This window comes from Aquila chrysaetos, chromosome 2 (assembly GCF_900496995.4).
Source record: "Aquila chrysaetos chrysaetos chromosome 2, bAquChr1.4, whole genome shotgun sequence".
Classification (NCBI taxonomy): domain Eukaryota; kingdom Metazoa; phylum Chordata; class Aves; order Accipitriformes; family Accipitridae; genus Aquila; species Aquila chrysaetos.
The window spans coordinates 66,766,381-66,788,081 of record NC_044005.1 but is presented as its reverse complement, the minus strand read 5'-3'; the positions used below and the strand labels follow the sequence as shown (position 1 = coordinate 66,788,081).

The 21,701-nt window shown below is 36.9% G+C and overlaps 1 protein-coding gene across 2 annotated transcripts in view; it reads right to left on the bottom strand.

Moving 5' to 3' along the window:
• MMS22L (MMS22 like, DNA repair protein) overlaps positions 1-21,701 on the bottom strand; it is a 97,711-nt gene that overhangs the window by 62,293 nt on the left and 13,717 nt on the right. For both annotated transcript variants that reach the window (XM_030036235.2, XM_030036234.2), the window contains exons 8-13: positions 20,600-20,730; positions 16,524-16,637; positions 14,504-14,683; positions 8,489-8,551; positions 1,458-1,577; positions 809-1,032 (exon numbers count right to left, since the gene is read on the bottom strand). In XM_030036235.2, the coding sequence (XP_029892095.1) occupies positions 809-1,032; positions 1,458-1,577; positions 8,489-8,551; positions 14,504-14,683; positions 16,524-16,637; positions 20,600-20,730 (832 nt within the window). The remainder of the gene's footprint in view (positions 1-808; positions 1,033-1,457; positions 1,578-8,488; positions 8,552-14,503; positions 14,684-16,523; positions 16,638-20,599; positions 20,731-21,701) is intronic.

Below are 21,701 nucleotides of genomic sequence, written 5' to 3'. Positions count from 1 at the left end.
ATTTTATCAATACTTAATAAAATTTAATTATTTTTATTAATATTTAATGAAATCTTTTTAAAAAATCAAACAAAAACCCCAAAGCAAAACTAATTCTAAGTATTCTATATCCAATGAAAAAAAAATAAATTTAAAAGTAAGCACTTTTAATGATCAGTACAATCTCATTACTATAATAGAAGTTTTAAGGATTCAGTAAATATATAAAACATCAGACTTTTGATTTAGAGCATATATATTCTATGTGTTTTTTATAGCATGACTGACCATACCTCTTAATTAGCAATTTCAAAATTAAATTAAAAATTAAAACCCTCACAAAAACAATATTGTGAGAAATTTTGGAAACCATGAAAAAGAATATGGAAATATAAACGAAATTGCAGGCCTAGCGAGAGCCAGTCTGCATGTTCTTGGACAACACACATGGCTTACATGCAGCTCAGACAGAACTTCTGTGCTTTAATTACATTACCTGTCTGGCAATAGGGTTGTACCACTGCATAGGTTGCCAGCGTACCAAATTCCTGGCCCGTGGGACTGAGTAAATCATCACAGGCTAGGTGCCAAGGTGATTCTTGGACCCAGCTCTTGGACCCTGTCACAGCCTCAGCTGGCAACAGAAACTTCAGGGAACAACTGCTTTCTTCAAATTATGAATCACCCTGGATCCCTCATCCCCTTTACGTTCTCATGAGGACAGTACCCCCCACCCCGCTCCGCTTGCTTTGGAATGTGGCTGGAAGGGCCACGCAGTCTGAGTGACTAGACCTCTTACAACGTGAGAGAAACTAAACACCGGCCATACCGTCCTTTAATTTGTTTCCAAGGATGCACGCCACTGTTCTCTGCTTCCTTCATCATCCGTGCCAAAATGCTGACAAAAATGAAGTAACTGTTGCTGGACTCGTACAGGGTGGGGATCTGCTGTTCACAACAGCAACTTTTTACCAACTCAAGCATTGACAAAGAAGTTTTACTAACATTTGCCAGACCCTTCAGACCAAGCCAAGGAACAGTAAAGCAACTGTTCTAAAAGAATAAATGAAAACAGAAAAGATTATAAGTAACAGTAAATGCTAATATTCCAACGGCAATAAGATGCAATCCTTCACACAAACAAAAGGATATGTTCCTACCACAACTCAAAAAATAAAAATGCATTGTAACTATGTGCAAAGTGTTTTTGCAAGATCTTAAAATCAGTAGTCCTGATGAAAAATAAGAGTAAAAATATATTATAATTCATTCTATGATGACATAATGTAAGGGACCATAACATGTATTTAAACATGATTTCTTAAATAAATATAGCAAATATAGGGATACTGCCATTGACTAGTCAGTTTTACAAAAGTATAGCAATCACGCTTGGCTACCGGAGAATCAGAATTAATTGCTCAAAATCAAGGACCATCCACATGCAATTCTACATTTTAATACAGTCATCTACTTACCAGGTTCTTGCTGTAATAATCCCAGAGTACGGTGACAATAGATAGGTTCAAGTCCCAGAAACTACACAAAGTCAAACAGCACTGAAGATGCATTCGTAAGTGTTCCTCTAACGCAGCAGTCTTGAAAAGGGAATAAGAAGTTTGAGGAGGGGAGCATCACCTTGTCTACACATAAACCCAATACTACTACACTATTAAGAATAATTTCCTAATACAAAAATTATTTTTAATTTTATAATGTTGAGGAAATGCATCTACTAATATGAGCAATGAACTAGAAGATAAAAGCTGACAATTACAACCTGCAATCCAGCCAATATAATAGTTCATCATGCACCATTTCAGGTGTCCACAGAGCTGTAGACACATTAAGATAACAGCCCACTCAATAGGTGAGCCTAACTGGAAACATGACTGCATGGTAGAGACCGACCCTCACAAAGCAGTAAACGGGGCAGTAGCTATACTGAATGCATGAGTTAGCGGAACATTTAAGCCCTTCTGTCATGTAAGTCCAAAGGAGGGCTCATTCACTACTGATACAGAGGGAAGGTGTAACTATCTGAGAACTCATGTTTCTCTGTTCCAAACAGGAGGATCTTTTCTTTCTGAATCATGTCCCTTCTCAAATCTCTGCAACATGGTTATACGGCTAACATCCCAGACAGCTCTAAATCAAAGGCAAGTAAGTCCCTGAACACCAGAAAAAAAACCCAAACAAAAAAACCCAGACAAAAAACTTCCCACACCACACCACATTTTTCGTATTCATCAGTTCCAAATTTTGCACACAAAAGCAAGGCGTCTCATAGGAAAGAAAACAGGAAATGCCAAATATTTTGAACACAGTGAAGCATTCAGGTTGTAATAGTGGGATACTGAGAGTGGGATTCATCTCATCCAGCTTTTGATGTCAGCAAAACTGGACTTGCATCAGAGCTAGGATATTAGGAGCTCCATGCTTAGACTGAAAACATGTGTTCAATCCAGCCTATTTTAGATATCTACTTTAATATGATAAGTATAGGATGATAAGCCCTGGAAGGGCTTTATTGTCTCCGCTGACTATAAAAGTGCTTTAGTGGACCACCTTCTGTGTAGTTGTCTTAAGGGAAGACTTTTACACATGTAAGTCTAACGTATCTCTGGGATAGTAGCAAACTTGTTCTCTGACAAGAGAAACCCCTGACCTAATTCTAGCTTTCAAATACATCCAAACACTATACAGGCCTGGAATTTCTAACTGCATAAAATAAGCTGAAGAGGAATAAAAGGGGTAAGAAAAATAAAAAAATATACAGGATGAGTTTTATGACTCAAAATCATAGCCCCAGTGCTGTGGTTTAACCCCAGCTGGTAACTAAGCACCACGCAGCCGCTTACTCACTTCCCCCCACACCCAGTGGGATGGGGGAGAGAATCGGGGGGGGGGGGGGGGGGGGGGGGGGGAGCAAAACCTGTGGATTGAGATAAGAACAGTTTAATAGAACAGAAATGAAGAAACTAAAAATGATAATAATAACAATAATAAAATGAAAATAATAATAAAAGGATTGGAATATACAAAACAAGTGATGCACAATGCAATTGCTCACCACCCACCGACCGATGCCCAGTTGGTTCCTGAGCAGCAATCCACACCCAGGCCAACTCCCCCCAGTTTATATACTGGGCATGACGTCACATGGTGTGGAATACCCTTTTGGCCAGTTTGGGTCAGCTGCCCTGGCTGTGTCCCCTCACAACTCCTTGTGCCCCTCCAGCCTTCTGCTGGCTGGGCATGAGAAGCTGAAAAATCCTTGACTTAGTCTAAACACTACTTAGCAACAACTGAAAACATCAGTGTGTTATCAACATTCTTCTCATACTGAACCCAAAACATAACACTATACCAGCTACTAGAAAGAAAAAAAGAACTCTGTCCCAGCTGAAACCAGGACACCCAGGAAGGGAAATGAAGGAAACCATGCCTCAGATAAATATTGGGAAGTTAACCCCTTCAGTTCCAATTACAGTGCTATATCCTGAATTATGTCCCAAGCTCACCTTGCTCAGAAAAGACTTAAATAAAATAATAATAATACTAATAAAAAAAAATCACTGATGCCAGATGATGGAAAAAGATAGCATTAGGTTGTATTGGGGTTTGTTGGGGGGGGGGGGGGGAGATTGGTTGTTTGTTTGGTGGTTGTTGTTGTTTTAAAATAGTCTTTCATTAAGTACCTGTTACTGAAAGAGCAGGACTTCTGCTCTTACCGACAATGCTACTTCTTATGGCTTACTATGTCTTAGAGCTGCTTTTTTCCCTGTTTTCAATGCTACACAAAGGAGTTATAACTCATTAACTTATCTCTACCTGGCTATACATTCATGTCAAAAACATTATTTGCTACACTTTATCAGAATACTGTAAACAATTACACCAATCATCTACAATAACTTCTAATCATATCTGCCTTCTCATGAACAATTAAGGTAGGGCGTATGGCTTCTAAAGTGGTATATTTCTAAAATGACTTGAAAATTGAAAAGGCATTTTCAGTTGCCATAGAAAATGATATATTCAAAACATGTATAACAACATACGAAATCCCTGAAATAGAAAAGAAACTCTTCAGGAGAGACTCATTAAAAGATGTACAGAATAGTAGTTCAAATATAATAAAAATGCCTACAAATGAAAGGTGACCCTCAAGTATTGTTTTTATTTACGACATAACTGTAACTATTAAATCAGTAGTCTTCCCAAAATAACAATCTTTTATAAAAAAAACAAGGGACAGAACTGCAGCCATTTTCAACAGCTGCTTTTTTTTTAATGAATAAAAGCAAGAGTCTTGATATAAAACAAAAAACTGCAGATGAACATATCTATTTCTCTAGAGAGATCTACCCAGTTATGAAAGATGTAAAAAAAAAAAAAAAAAAAACAACAACCAAAAAATCACAAAAACCCAAACCAAAACACACACCCTTTAGAAAGAGAATGCTTAGTCTTAAAGCTGTAATTTGTGCATAGGATTATGTTTAGGATCTACTTCAACAAACAATGACTGCTTCAGTTAAATTAATTCAACAGTAAATATGGTATTGTGAGCAGCTTCAATTTCAACCATTATTTATCTGTCCAACAATAGTTTTAGAACAGTTTTCAAAACCAGGATAGTACTGAAGGCTTTATCTCAAATTTAATATGAAAGTTCTCCAGACTTCAAATATCCCTGGGATTAATGGACTCTCTCATTGCTCTTTTGCTTAAAATGTTCTCTTGCACTGCTGGAAATACTACCAGAACTCTTGAGGTAGTCAGCTTTTAATTTATCGCAGAAGGGAAGAATACCAGATACTATCAAAATGATAGTACTATCTAAACACAACATTTTTCTCTTATGACCTCCTACTGTAGTAACAAAATTGGTTTTCTAGAACTCCAACAAATACTTCTGTATCTCTTTTAGAGTAGAATTAAACAAAAAATATAGTGAAGGTATGACAAAATTGAGGCAGAAATGAAACAACATGAAGCATTTATTTTCTAAAATGAGAGAAGGCTAATAAGACAGACTGCTGTTAGTTCTTATGAACAAAAAAGCTTTTGATTCTCACTTACAATAAAACTCTGTAAATACAAATTCATCTTATACTGACAATCCATAAATTTAGTCAGTTTGATGTTGCCTAGTATAAAAATACAGCTATGTTAATATTTCTAGTACAACCTTTTTCATTTTGTAGTACAAATAGAATTGTAAACCAGCTCTACTTTTGTCATTAGCCCAGTAACAGAAATCCAAATTACAACAGAAGCAGGGAATACTTTATGTAACTAGTTTCCCCATAAATGTCCTTTTTTGTGATACAGATGGGAGATCTTTCACACGATCAATTGTCTTCAACTCTATCCATCGAGAATTATAAAAAAAGAGAGCAGTTTCCGGCTGAGAAACTCACCAGTCTGTCAACTGTTTGAAACTGAAAGGATATATCCAAGGAAGCAGGACTCTGCACTTGCACAGGTATCCACTATTGCTCCTATGTTTATTTACAGCTCGCAAATAGAGTATTTATGCTTCCCATCTCCATTGGTCCCCTAACCTGAATACCACCTTCACATCTTTTCCTTGGTCAGAAGCAGGCTGACTATAACATTATAAAGAAGGAGTTCCTACCTGGAGACAGGGCACTGCAGCACCCCTCTGCCACCTTCACCTGGACATAGGACATCTCCTCAGGAAGTCTTTACCATCCCCAAAATCAGGCATATCCTGGATGAAGGTGGCTCAGGCACTCTGCTGCCTGCATGAGGGCTGCTCGCTCTCTGCTGGGGATCACTATACTCAACAGTTTTACTGAAACTACCCAAATGCTGCAGGTTTAACACTGGTTAGTCATTTTTGCATCCCAATACTTAGCTGTCCTAAGGATGTTAAAGCTAACTCCAGTTTCTGCTGATTCATCATCAAAGGTGACCATTCTTTTCTCTACTTTCATGACACTCCCTTACCCTCAAAATCCATGTCTGCAACAGTGCCTATTAAATCATCTTTTCACAACATAGAAATTGAAGTTCACATGAAGAGAAATTAACAGTTACTGGTAGGAAGGAGATTATCAATTTACCTTACAAATGTATGATCTGCACCTTTTTCAAATGCTTTTGAATACACAAAACTATGCATACTTGACTTCATCTCCATTTCCTCCCATCCTTTGTATATTCCCATTCTGCTTTTGAAATTAGGGAGCAACAAGCACAAGTGGATTATGAGGTTGATGGACATACTATGTACTGAACATGATTAGTTTTTAAGCTCCCATATACTTAAAAATGAAGTTTCTAACCACCAATTCCTGCCCTTTCTTGCAAATGAGTGATTTGGCACTATCATTTCTTCTAACTTATTTTGCACAGCTATTACTGTGCATCTCTAGTATAAATAACAGAGGGTATATGCTGAAAAGGATGGCTCAGGTAGGACTTACTAACAAAATCAAGCCAAGTGTTAGTGGGCAGCATCATCAATACTGTCCTCTTGTTCATTCAAAGACCACTATTCTCCCTTTTGCTTTTTCCTGCTTCTCCATGTTCCATTTCATTATTCATTTCTTGATATCTCCTTGTGCTTCTCATTCCTACATTTTCTGGTCTCAAACATACTCACTCAGCAGATACTTCAGAGATGCAAAAGGATAAGATAAGAGTGACCACATGAAGCTGACAGATCAACAGAGGAGATGGACATGTCTACTGGTAAAAGAAAATCTCCTTCCTAGACACTGTCAAGAAGGCTGGTGTGCAGGGATAGGAAGCAGGATGCATTTTTTAATAGAAGTACCTACATGTACTTGTGCATGCACATATAGGGACTAATGCTCTCCAAGGAGCATCTCCTACAAGCAGCTAACTCCATAATGCAAGAAAAAACAATGAACGAAAAAAAAAAAAAAAGGAAATAAACTAGATGGATCCTTAGATGGTTGGTAATAGTTGCAAACATATCCTTGGCAAATGAAGGTTTGTTTTAATTCCAACAGTGGTTGCCTTTGGAAATGAAAACTGATATTTGCCTCATATTACTGTGTCATGACTGACTCATTATTCGAATCTTCCGAACTTGGCCACCTAGCTGCCTTTCTAAACTGTCTACAATTCAATACTTGTTTAACAGAAGCATTAAAAAGCTGTATATTTCATGTATATTCAACTTCAGAGTAATCTTTATTCAAAATAATAAACACTTACAAGAGAAGAGGAATATTTTGAAGAAAAATGTAATTACAAGTGTCCTCTTAATGTTTCTCAGGTTGCTGACATACAGAAGATGCAACACAGGAAGGTGGCTAATAAGCCACTCACAGTTTTTATGCCTCTTATCTCATGTAAATCTCTCCAGTTTCTCTCACAGAACAGTAAGCATCCAATAAGTGAAGTCATCACTGTAGTTTTAATGTATATGCACAGTGTGTGTATTCAGTTATATACTGTGAAATCATTCAAAGAGCTAACCTTTTTACATAAACATTAGACTTTATGTATAGCATGATTTTCCAACTTTTTAAATACCCTACTGTTTCAACTATCCTAACAACTACAAGATATTTTTTTGTAAAAACTGTAATTGTAACAAGTATTGTTCCATACTCCAGCTTCAACCGCAGCTGTTGCTGCTGCATGAACAAGGCAGCAATAATAAAAAAAAGAACTGATTCCTCTTTTGCTTTCAACAACAGAACTTTGCAGGTGTTTTTTTTATTTCATGAGCAACCAAATAAGAAAATAACCATGTTTATTCTTGTCTTAAGCATACGCAAATTAAAGAAATTATTTTTATAGGTGTTGCTGATACAGCATTTGCAATTTGTACCATGCAACTTCAGAACAAATTTACAGAGCTGCAACGTAACATATTTAAAAACGTGATGAACAGCATATTTAAAAGCATTTTAAAAGGAGGTCAATTCTGACCTCTGGGCCATGAAGCATTGCATTAACAGTTCTGCAGAAAGAAAAATGATAAGGTATGAAATGAGTGCTCAGAAACTAGAACCTTATCAGTAAGAGTTTGATTCAAGCCTGTAAGACAAATTGCTCAGCAAGGCAAGTCACCTTCCCGCTGTGATGAGGATATAGCTGAATTTTCAATGCAACTGACTATCTCCCTCATCATGTCTCCTCAACTTGATATCCTTACATTCAGTATCTGGTTTACATTTTCTAAGCATCCAGTTCTTATTCTGAATACATCTTGTCTGAGTAGCCAAATACCTTCCCTTCCAGGATAATTATCTTTTTCCTTTATCTGACAATTTAGCATCAAGCACAACCACTTTAAAGCAAGTGTAACCGCTAACAAGGAGGGAACTGTATACTGCCATAGTTCAGCTATGTCCAGGATGTTCATTTACCTGTGATAAAAACACTAGAATTCCAAAAATACGCTTGTTAGTTTGACTTTGTTTCAAGCACTGTCTTTTCCTGAAAGCATCCCTGACACTTCCCTTGTTCATTATTTCTTCCTTTACACACTTACTTGAGCATCAGTGGATTTTTTAAGGAGTTCTTCCACAAATTTCCAATTGGATTCCTTCCGCTTCTGAAAAATAATGATTATCAGCATTTGTATCGCTCACAGGAATCATTACATAATAACATGAAAATAAGCAGGCAAGAGATTTCCAGAAATATTTCAGTTCATGACAGCATATTGTAGTCATCACTAAAACCAGCTTTTTCATTTTATGAACGTAATTGATATCTGTCCTAAAAATTAGGCCTCAAAAATTAATACAGCCGAAAATAAAGAGTACGCAATTTAAAGTGGTTTCAGTGACTCATTTGCAATCCCAACCTTCACTTTTAGTAAAGAAGCAAAACATTCATGCATTTTTGATCAGTACAAGCAGTAAGTATGTCTTACAATTTCTTTCTTTAACATTCTGTAAAAAGGAAGATATAAGGGGTAAGAAAGAGGAAAAGGTACAATGTCACCTTTTCTTGTTTTTTTCCTTTTCAATGAAGAAAACCACTTCTAACTCATTTTTCCCAGGCCAAACATTAAGGATTGTTTTGGCCAATTCAGTAAGGAGTTGGCCAGATAGTAATGGCCTATATAGATAAAAAATATAATGTAGGTCAAATATGGCCCATAATTCATATTCTTCAGCTTGGGAAGACAGACGACTATCCATTTGAATCAAATAGACCATGCTAGTGAAGTAAGACAGTTGCGTGGCAAAGTATATTAAAAAGGAAGAGAAAAAAAACCATACTTAGGCAAAGCTGGAAAGAAAAGGGTAGAAGGTTTTGCAACTAAGGCTATTTCCCAGGAAAAAAAATAAAAGGCAACCAAGCCAACATACTTAGAATTCTAGGAGGTCCAAAAATCATCTCTTACATTCAGCTTGTGTAGATATAGCTTCTGTAGATAACTAGATGTGTGAACACAGTACTTTCATCATTGTCCCTCCTTACTCATTCCCTCCACTACCACACTGTTAAGCCCTGTAAATTATTCTGCAGATACCTGTCCTTTAAACGTCTGTATCTAGCTTACAATAAAGGGCATCTTATGCTTTGGTAATTGAAATATAACTACTTTCCAGCAGCAACATCATTGTGCCCTATTCTCTGCTACTGACTGTGCTACTTAATGCTGTGACTTGGTGACAATTCCACACAGAACTCCAGAAAGGACTGAATTTTAAAGATGAACTCTTTAAAAAGATGCACTAATACTAACGTAACACAATTTGACTATTTGGTGGCTTTACATTTTTGCACGACAAGAAAAAGAGAATTCTGAAAGATTGCTGATGGTAGCAAGTCACAGTCTGTAGACTGTTTATGGAACAAATATGAATGAAAGGACAGATCTGCAGGAAGTTACACTAAAGCTGTGATTTCACGATTCAGGAACTTGAGCAGCATCAATTAAGGAGTTCCCACTGCTTCCTCCTCATCCTGGCAGCTGTTCTTCCTGCCCTCACAACTGTAGCATGCCATCACTCAGTTGTTCTGGTACTTCTGTTTGTGAGGGACAGTGTGAACCAGATCAGTGAACTGACCCAGAGCTTTAGGAGAGAAAGAAAGAATGGAAAAAGGGAGGAGGGCCTGACCGAGGTCATAGAATAGGGACACAAATATTTGCACCACAACAGCAGAAGGCATATCATGCCTAGGGTGGTAAACAGGACTTCTTAAGCTGTCATTGATGCCAAAGCCTTTGTATCATGAAACCAGAGCTAGCATCCTGTCACAGAAGGAGAGGCCAGTGCATCAACAAGTAGCTAAGGAATAAAAGTAGCACTTCAATAATGAGTAAAACCCATTGCACAATCAGCATTCCTAGACAGTTCTGGCTAGTATTTTATGTCGTATTTTGACTGCTGTATTTTAGAGCTTGATGTTATGTGAATACCTACACACTGGCATGGTCTTAATGCAGATCCCAAGTAGAGCTAATCAACTGTTCAAAAGCCAGATTTATCAGAGGTGAGTAGATATTAGAGTCATGCTAAATGGCTATGAGACCTCTGAATGTCTGGAAGCCTGCTCAGAACATGCTTTTAGCAACCCTATAGCCTAAGGACACATGATTTATACAAAAGGTGTTTATAGCCAAAGTTCCAGCTTCTGCAGTATGCAGATCACCTTACAAGATCTTGGAGTAATCGAGGGCGAACTCCTGACACAAACTGAAATTGATTACAAGAGTGCACCCAGGTTCAGCCCAAACTCAGGAAAAAATGACACCAACCACCTGCTGCGCTTTTTTTTTTTTTTTTTTTTTTTTTTAGCCTCAATTGTCTCTATCTTAACAGACTTGTTTCATGCAAATCTCACTAAATTTACATCCTAACAGTATTCCCTGCTACCCTGGTGATATGGCATGGCAACTGTTTACAATCCATCCTTGTCAGAGAATACATACCTCAAGACCTTACAGGGCATAAAAGTGCTGCTAAAACCAAAAACTTGAGCTGAGACCCTCTGGGTTTGCAGGAAGAAACTTTTGCAAGGACTAACAGCTGACTACCTGGAAGAGCCATACCAAGCTTCTCAGCTGGAAGTCCATGTTTGCATATCTTGCCACGTAGTCATTTCAGATTATTGTATTCAAAGGCAAGAATTCTTAGCCTCAAGTAATTCTGCCTATATTTCCCTAGCCCGTGGTATATTGAAATTGACCCCTGCAATGTTCAGAAGTAGCAAATTTTCTCATCAGGTCCCATTTGGTTTTCAAATGTACAAATCCTGCTTTTCAGAAGAGTGAAGTGAGACCTGAATGGAGGGTTATGGAAAGACATGTACTGTACAACACTCACAACAGAGTCTCTAAGAAACCTGGCCAAAATTTTCTAGTTTAAAAAAATGGTTTCATGTTTATGAAATATATATTCAATATATATGAATCATTGCATATTTGAAATTATGTTATATGAGCTAAAGGGGAAAAAATAAAAAGAAGCAAGTCTGAAACCTATTTAGAATTTTAAAAGCTTTCATAATAACCTCAAGGCCATGCAGACCATATTAAAAAATTGAAAATCTTCCACAGATGACATAGGCTTAGAGGCAATTTTTACTACAGAGCACATGAATAACCATCATTATGACACATCACCCTCCCACCTCTGATCACAGTTAATTAAAAGAAAGCATGTGTCACGAAGCTATCATATCAGATGTTTAACCAACAAAACAGGACTACATTGAACCCTGATGTAATTCCACTGGCTTCACAAATTTATATCATGGTCTTGTAATGTTCAAAGAATGTTTGAGGCTGTAATTCGGCAGGGGGATGGGGGGGGGGGGGGCATTGCAGACCGGACCTAAAGAAAAATGGTTACCATCAACTATCTATGACAGATTACATTCCTGTGGTGTGTGAAAAGGCACTGTTGTTACCGATAGATTTTTTTTGTAAGCACCCATGGCACTTAAGAGAACAGGGATCCCTGGACAAACTCACAGCCACACTCAGAGAAATGCGAAGCACAGCTAACAGTTTGAACATAAAGACTACTGGAAACATCAAGGGGAGCATGCACAGGACGGTCTCATGATTTACAAATCGAGACTTGGAAATTCTCTTCTCCCAGGTGGGCTCTAAGGAAAAAATATTATTTAATCTCGGGCAAGTCACTTCCTGTCACTGCATCTCAGATTCCTACTTTAAAATAAGAACAACAGGAATCCTTTTTTCCATTCTACATCTGTTTGGCTTATTTAAATAATATAGTGCCTGGGGCAAAAAATAATCTCTCATGAGGCTAAATACATAGTATGTATCAGTATGAGAGACAGGAAAAAAAAATCCAATGATCAAAGTAAACAGTATCACTGCATTTTGATTAGGGCATAAAATATAAGAAACCCAGGATAAATGTCTGCTTCACACTGGTTTCTGTATTCAACCTGGGAATAACCTTTTCTCTCCATGTAAGTTCCTCTAATAAGCAGGGAGTATAGTAATTCTAATCTTCCCCAATGTCCCTCTGAAATACACTACGGTTTGTGGTCCTCCCCCACTACCATAGTAATGGGGCAAAAGCAACTGAAGCTTGAGACAACCTTCCGTATAACAATCAGTTGTGGTCTGCAATTTTATACTGTATGAATAAGAAGTTGCTTTATTTTGCAATGGTATTATTAGAAAAGACTGAACCACATGATAATAAGCAGCCTGCCACTGGATCCTGAAGGATCTGTCAACCTGCAAGCAGCAGAAGCATAAGCATCCCACATTGATCAAGTCCTCTAGTCACCAGAAATGGTCATGAGTTTTTCAGCTAAATATTCAAGCAGAGTTACCACACCTTCCCTATCTTTTTTTTTTTTTTTTTTTGACGAATCAGGGAATTTGCAAGATAAAAATCAATGAAAGTAATTCTTACTTTTATTAGAAAGTCTAATTTTACTTAGGATTAAAAGTATTCACAGAAGTTCAACAGTTTTCCTTCCTTCTCTGTTTATATACTAATGCTTTTAAAGATCTAAAGATGGGGGGGTGGGATTTTAAGTTATCAAAACAAATTGATCAACTAATGTGATCAGACTCTTCTCTCTTTACAGATCTGCAGTTCACAAACGTATTTCAAGGTTTTCAACTTTTCGTCCCAAGTCAGAACAGGAAATCATGGTAAAGATTTTAACAGGAAAAAGGGTATGACATTTCCAGTTTTAATACACACTACTAAATTACAAATAATAAAAAGACACTTTACAAGAAAGGGCAATTAAGCCCAATTTGTGGAAGAAACCATATATAGCTGATGCTTGGCAAACTAGGGAATATAAACCTAACCAACCAAAAAAACACAACCTGCCCCCCCCCCAACTACAATGAGGCAAAAGATCAAAGAACAGAAGGACAGATGACAGAAGATGGCATGACAGGATTCTCCCTAGTGCCAAAAACACTATCAGACAAAAAGAGCCCACAAAATCTAGATTTCTGCATCTTCAGCTATCTCTTTAGCTTCTAGTCAGCTCCCTCTATAGTCAATTAAGAAAAATGGTCAGCTTTCATACCTCTCAAAAAGGATGAATTGCCTCAACAAATGCTTATTTCCTTGCAAATAAATGATTAGAAACTTAAAACTAGGCAGGATGAATCTTGGAGTAAGAGACTTAAAGAAGCATCAGGGCTTATATGATGCCAGAACTTCAGAAAACTGCAGTGAGGTCCATGAAGGAATTTGATGCATCAGTACCAAGTATGGCCCTACATACATCTTACAGGTGTAGGAGTGGCATATGCAGGTCTCATCTAGGTCCCTTACAGAATGCATGGTAATGTCAAGTCCCTCACAATGAGATTCACAGGCAAGAACCTGATTAATCGGGGACTAGCCTGCTCTAGCCAGTAGGAAAATCTAAGGCCATCTTCTAAGAGCAAACATCTTGCAACTTACTGCCAGAACTTCCTAAACTGAAACTTGAATTCAACAGTTATTAAACATTGCCTATTGGTACCACACCAATACAGAAAATTAAGCTGCATACACAAATATACGTGCACCTCATCATGCCATTGCTGCAATGCAAAGGGAATGCAATTAGACAGATCGGAATTTATCCAGAACAGACCTACCACTTTTTTAAAAAAAAAAAGTGGCATTAACAATTACACAGTCAATGTTTGAGGTTTATACTTCGTACAGTACACTCTAATGTGTTCAGTTCCTAAAACAACAAACGCAGTGAAGCATTTATGCTGCAGGCAGACAGTCTTAAAACATATGCTACATCATTAAGTATATGTGCTACTAACTAGCTGGGATATTTCAAGTTTCCCAAATACAGTAATCTACTGAATATGTGGTGTATAACATGATTATGTCAGGGGCTCCTGGAATGTTTACTGACTTGTACAAAGCACACTTTAACACCACCAATCTTAAAGGACCTTTTTTTAAGGAGTGTGAAAATTCCTGTTTTACAACATGAATTGTTTTCTGTCAACAAAAATAACCAAGCAAAGTTAGAGACCTGAATAAATTATAACAACTTTTAGGTATTTAGAAAAAAGCATACCCACCTTTTCATCTAGATTTCCATTACGGTCAAACTGGTAGAGTGATGCCAGATGAGTAATAATCCACCAGCTAAAACTCAACGGGTCTTTACACTGAATTGTTTCAAAACCAGACATCCTTTCAGAACTACTTGGCCTTTCAAAAATATTCTTTAGATTTTTGTTCACCAAGCTCCAGAAACACTATAGAAAATGCAAAAGTAAATTTGAACTGTGTTGAATTACAAAGCCTATGTTAACAATTTTCTTTACAATACTGTCTTATTGATTAATTTGCTTTTACAGAGAACAAGCAAGATGACAAGTCATTTAAAGAAAATAACAAAAACCAGTGTTCATTATTACCAGAGAAAACCTGGGGCTACTTTAGAATATCAGCTTTAAATTGCCAGTAAAAAGCAATGTGAAAGGACAAGCTTTGGTCACAAGGAAGAACATGGCGTGATACTTCACAGACAAAATTACAAGCTGATGGAATGACGATGTGCAGACGGGATGGTGCACCAACACTCACGTGAGAGAGATTATACTTCTTTAATGAAGACTTTTTATAACAGATTTTTGAAAAACTCTTAGTGCCAGACTAACCTAACCAAGAGGAATATAGTAGTAGATGGTAGAGAATCAATGTGAAAGACAGCAAACTGAGGTTCAAATTCCCTGCTTTGTTTCAAGTCTGTTCCAGCGCTGACAAACTGATTAATTCTCTTTGGCTCAGATCCCTGTCTATACCACAATATTACTACTTCTTACAGCTTGTGCCTATCTTCCCTAATTACACAGAAACTCTCTGCAACTTCTTTGCAACTGTATTTCACCCACCTTAGCTGGGTCCTGATCCTAACTTATGCTTCAACATGCTAGTGCTAGCACGAACAATTAACGTTAATGAAGTTTCACTTGTGTTGTCCACCTTTACATCTGTTGTCATTAATGAGCAAATAGCTATGAGTACAAACACTCTACCATGAAATACTTCATTCTATACTAAGTGAACAGTACTCATTGTGCAGATGGCAGCTTTGGTTTTTATAAAGATTATTTCAGAAAACTTTCAAAGGATTTTGACACTTCTTAATATTCATTCGGAGGAACATCAGCTCCATTCTAACCAGCAGTCAAAGAAAAATCAAAACACTAGAAAATATTAGCAAAGGAAAAAGAACAAAATAGAAAATGTCATTATGCAATGTATAAAATCATATGGCCACCTAACCCATACTTGGAATACTGCATGCAATGCTGGTACTCTGCCATTTGAAATAGGATGTAGTAGTATGGAAAAAGGTTCAGAGAAGGGCGACAGAGATGACCACAGGCAAAGAATGGCACCTGTAAAAAGAATGACTAAATACAGTAAGACTCTTTAGCCTAGAAAAGGCAGAAGGGAAGAGATACCAGAAAAAAAACCTGAAGAGACATATAAAGTAATAGTGGTACAAGGAAGGAGAACAGGTAGTGATTGGCTCTTCCAATAAAAGTGTAAGGGGGCATCAAAAGAAGTCAGCAACTACAAGATTAAAAAACAAAAAACAGGTTGTTTTTGTACAGGTAGTTAAGGAATGGGTACCAAAGACAGAAACATGGGCCAGATGGATCATTGGTCTGACTGTACTCATGTTTCTAATGCCTGCAGATGAACCATTGCATGACATAACACATAAATTGCAAATAATACTTTTTTTTTAAAAATGGGTAAACATGGTTTCTTTTCTTTTGTTCTACCATACAACTTTCACAGTCTGTTCCTTTGCTTTGCTTTCCTTAGCACAAGGAGCACTCCTTATCAAGTGCCCTAGGTCATAACTAAACAGTACACCGCAAACCTAGAGTCAGGACGTGATGCACATTCAAGACGGCAGCCTAAAGCATCACAGCTAGCATGCAGTCCTCCTAAAGCAAATATGAAGCTTAGTTCTATTATCAGGTATGTGCACTAGTGCATCCATGGCAATCTGGGGACATTTGGTGACTGTATTGCGTATTTAACATGCATGCATGTGTAACAGTACTCTTCCATTACCTCTGTGTGAGACCCTTTATTTCTGTGGTCCAGCAACTGAATAAGTAGAATCCATAATTCTTTAATGCAAGTACAGAAATAATGGTGACTAGTAAGAGCCTCAGAAGGTCTCACCTGAAAGAGAATATGCAATACAATTATTCGGAGAAGTGTTATTTTTTGAAATTGTATTTTATGTACCAATATTTCCTCTGGTTTTGGTTGTTTGGGTTTTTTTTTGCAGTTAAATAATATAGCTACAAATACATATTGGAAAGTGCATTATTTCATTAACATCCAAAATATATCTCTCATACAACAAAGACCGTTTCCTAATTCTGCATAAGTTACAGGTTGTGCTATTTCTTCCCAGCCACTTTCAAGCATTATTTAACCAAATGAAAATGGGATGCTGAGGCCTAAATGAAAAGGAATTTCAATAAATACTGATTCATTGTCTGACAGTAGGGAAAAGAAAAAATGATTGATTAGATTTTCTTGATGTTCTTGGGAAGATAAGAAAAAGATTTCAAATGATTTAATAGCTATTATTGTTGCTATTTTTAAGTGAAAAATCCTTAATGACTAGGCATAATGCTAGTAGAATATGTTTTTGTTGGCATGAGGATGTTAATGTTCCCACAACATTTCACAAAATCTGCTTTTCGGTAAATTTACTGGAAGGCATTCTTTTAATATGCATAAAACAGCATATTTCAAGTCATGTACGTTATTTGATTACTATTCCATATTTAACAAAATTCACTCAGACTGATGCATTTCAAATGCTAAGTAGTCTTCTTGTGATTCATCTTTCAGTTTTACATTCCCTGAATTGTGAAACAAAATACGCAAAACAGCAAAAGGAAGTGCTAAATACATAAAAATTCTCTGTATGCTTTAATGTTTTTAAGACCTACCAGCACTGTATTTGAAATAACCATAGTATAGAGAAAACTTTACTTACTCTGTCTTAGGACCTATGAATCCACTGAATTCTATTCAGAGGTAGTAAAAATAGTGAGAAACACTTTGCTTAAATAGCGTAATTCAGCACATTTTACCTTCAACAAGGACACAATAGCAGAAATGTTGAAAGAAGAGAGGCAGGACAAAGCACCTCATACTCAATTTATCCCTAAACAATGAGTAGTCCAAGTTTGAATAATCAACTTACTGTCCTCTAAAGCAAATAGAGGGGAATGGGCACCTAGAGAGACTAATTCATCTAACTCACTGCAGGATAAAGAACTGTTGCTATCCTTCTCTGACAATAAAAAGAACCTAGAGTGACTAGTTTAGCCAACTAACTCCTAGACACCTAGATCTGATGAGATGAATCCTGAATTTTTATATCCTCATGCTCTTCCTGATCCATTCATGCACAACTATTCTCAAATCACACTGGTACTTAAAATCATTTCTGAATTTGGAAATCTAATGGTGTAAATTAAAAATTAAATCAAAATATGCAATGCCAGTGACAGCAGTATCTGCATGAAAGAGACATTACAGAAGTGAGAGTTAATGACTAAAAACCACACTCTCACAATTAGAAGAACAAGTATATCACCAATAGATTCAAATCTGTATAACATTCTATAAGGATACAGACTTTTGATTTATCACCCACCTTTAGAATAATAGGTTTACAACTGCTGTTTTCATACAGCTCCAAATCACGTTTAAATACTGAACACTTAATTATAAATATTAATTTATATGTATTTAGAAGTGTGACACATAATTTGTTTTTCTCTCTCTACAAAGAACCCTGCTTACCCTATGAAATTGCCAGGGTGGACCCTGATAATCAATTTAAATACATCACGAGGTCAAGACTAAAATATTTAACATAATTGTATTATTCACATTCCACATATGCTGTTTAGAGTTTTTCATGTGCCTATGCCTCCTCATGCTTTTAGTTAAAGATCTGTTATGGGAATCTCTCAACAACCTGAATTAATCTTATGTAAATATCATCTTGAGAATAAACATCAGTGTGACTACTAAAGTCTGTTGAAAAATTCATTATTTAACTACTAACTTCCCAAAAATGAAGTGCCTCAAAAATACTCTGGTTATGACTCATCACCAAAGAGCAAAACAGATCCCTCAAAAAGGAGCAGTCTACTTATTACAGACGCACTATAACACTGGAGGATTTTATGGAAGTACTAGGTACACAAACTATCTTACAAGTGACAGTTTCAGGCCTTTTACATGGAGTACCAGTTGTTGCAGCAACTAGGTTTTTCCATCTACTACTTGCACCTACTACTGTGTTCTTCTCAAGATAGCAGGATCTCTTCTGCACGAGATGTGCAGTACCCATCCAGGATAGAGTTTGGCTAGTAGTATCAAAGCAAGACACCACACAGATACTGGTTAGACTAAGGATAACCGAGACATTGTTTTCTTCGGAGAGAGCTTGGATTTCCGCTTGCAACATCCCAAGTTCAGTATCTTGGTAAGAAAGGTTATAACCTCAAGCTGTGGTACTGTCGGGACAATAGAGCTCTGGTGCCAGAAATATGCTGCTGAAAATAGAAAGAAGATATCCAAGGATATATATTTCTCTGCCAAATGTATCTCAGAGCACAAAGGGCTCAGTACATGATCCAAGTGTCTTGATACCAGAGCTGCCCCAAGAAACAGATCTGCAAATATGAGTCTGGCGGATTAGAGTTTACATCCGTCCTTTCAAGGATACCCACAATGTTAAGAGCTGCACTTCTGAATATTCTCAGCCAAAAGCTTAATGACGTGTTTTAGTGATGATCTGACAGTGTCATCTATTATGGGTATCGGTTGTGTTTTCAACAGTTTTGAGGGATGTTATTTCTATTACTGGATTATAGCAATTAATGCATACTAGAGGAGGCACCAGCTGAAGACATGTTATCCAGCTCAAGTGCAAGCTCCACTTCAGAAATGAATCTCCAATAGAACTAGTTCAAGCTGTGAGGCTCAAGCCCAGGGAGAGCTGAAGAGAAAGCAGTGGCAAAAAAAAATCTTCTCTCCTTGTAATGTAGCTCTGTGGAAGTAGGATGAATTTGTCATTTTAACATCTGACATTTCAAAGCCTACCATCAAGCACAATGGTCAACAGATGCTATTTGAATCTTCCTTTAAAAAAATTACTTTCATCTATTTGCTTTTCATGGGGGAGGAAGTTGCAGTATTATCTGATAATTTAATAGATAAAACTGATTTTAAAAGGTAACAGAGTTCTCTACAGAAAGATACTTTAAAAGAATAGTTATCAAATGCTAGTACAGCCATTCCCACCCCCCCCAACAGTAATATGAAAGAAGGGGAACTCCGTTTTTCATGTCTTTGTACTAGGAAAACATAAATTATACAGTGGTCACTGCTACTTATTCTCAGAGTTCAGTCCTGCACTCGTGAATGACACATGCCCACCTAAAGCAGGTTTCACAATGACACAAAGAAGATTACATAGTTCTTTTACTAGCTGCTATACAGAGCTATTATGACTTTCTAGCTTTGGAGTGTTCAAAACAAGTGAGAAAAACACTGCAGCTGTAGAAGGAAAGAAAAAGAAAAGAAAGGAGAAGGACAAGTTTTCCCTTGACAAACATAAAATCACTGTAACAGAAAGATGAGGTTGTGGAAATAGGAGCAGTGCAACAATAAACTGTAATATGACAGTCTGTAAGTGTCCAGTTAGCTCACTGCCAGGATTATAGTTACTCTCTTTTTGTTTCTGTTGAGAGAGTTTGAAAAGATTTTTTTTTTTTTGCACCTATAGCTCTAAACCTTTTAGACTGTACCATGTTTGGCATTAAACCTGGAACACTGAACTTAGGAAATGTGGCACTCACTTCTGCTCTGTACACAGTGCATTTCAATATTACTCTCTCATTCAACTGCCAGATGGTCATGAATAAATATAACACAATTTTAGCTCCTAACAAATAACACTCTTTAAAACATGGAGATATAAATCCATACATAACATTTAAAACTTAGCAGTAAGAAATCATCTATGCATTGGTGCAATATCTAATTCATATGGGTCCCAATACAAGCATCTAACTGCCTGTGTCCTATATAAAGAAAAAAGTTACCTTGATATACTTGTTGATGGACAAGCTTATTAAATCAGATATGAGATTTCCACAGTGTGTTTCAAATAAACTGATACTGGTTAAATTCTCTCCGGTTAGATTTATGAAGCGGTTAGCATATACAACTTGTCCTAAAACACAGAAGAAAGTTAGACCTATTTAGTCCTGGCTGTAGGAATACAAGACAGAGAGGAATTTTTTTTTCTATTCTATATACTTTAGAATTGGCTTGTTGAGCTGTATGTAATGTTAATCTACAAACTCATTTGGGAAAGTTCATCCATTCTAAGATCAAGCTAGGGCCTGCATTATTACCCTGAAGTCCGGTATTATTCTGGTTGACAGTAAAATAGTTTGGCACTTTACAGCCTTTTATTGGCACAGTTTTTGCAGTGGAATAAAGATTTATTTATCTGCAAGTTCCTTTTTGTCACATGCCAGTGCGCATGTTCTGAAATCATGACATGTTTCGCAGAGATGCAAGTTGATGACAAACAATTCTGGAGAGGTCTAACACTTTCCTTTGGATGTGTTGATGTAAAAAGCTGGCATGATCATATTCCAACGTGAGCATTTGTAGACATTAACACAGATAAAATGGTAAAGTTAAGAGGCTGTAAGATCTTATCCCACAAGCTTTTCAACAGTACAACTCCCTTGACATCAGTGGAACAGAAGATATGTAGAACGAGCCTGTATTTTATTCTTGGAAATGCAGGGTGAAGCCCTGAACCCACTATCCTGCTATTGGTCTCAGCAGTGGGAAGTTTCTACTCAGCATGCTCTACAGAATGAGATGAGAACCTATGAAATTCTACAAGGCACATAAGAATACAAGACAAGATAATATATGCAGAGATACTACTGTCTTGACCAGTAGATTTTGTTGTTAAAAAGCACAAACTTTCTCTTACGAAAATGGATTACTGCATTATTACTCAGAACTTTATCTAGAAATATAGAATTCCGGACAGTAAGTTGCCTCCAAGTTTTCCCATCCTTTCTCCAAAAAGCCCCAAAAAAGGAAAACGGGTTATCTCACAACAGATCATAAAAGAAAATTAGAATTATAGAACAAACAGCCAACCCACACATTATCCAG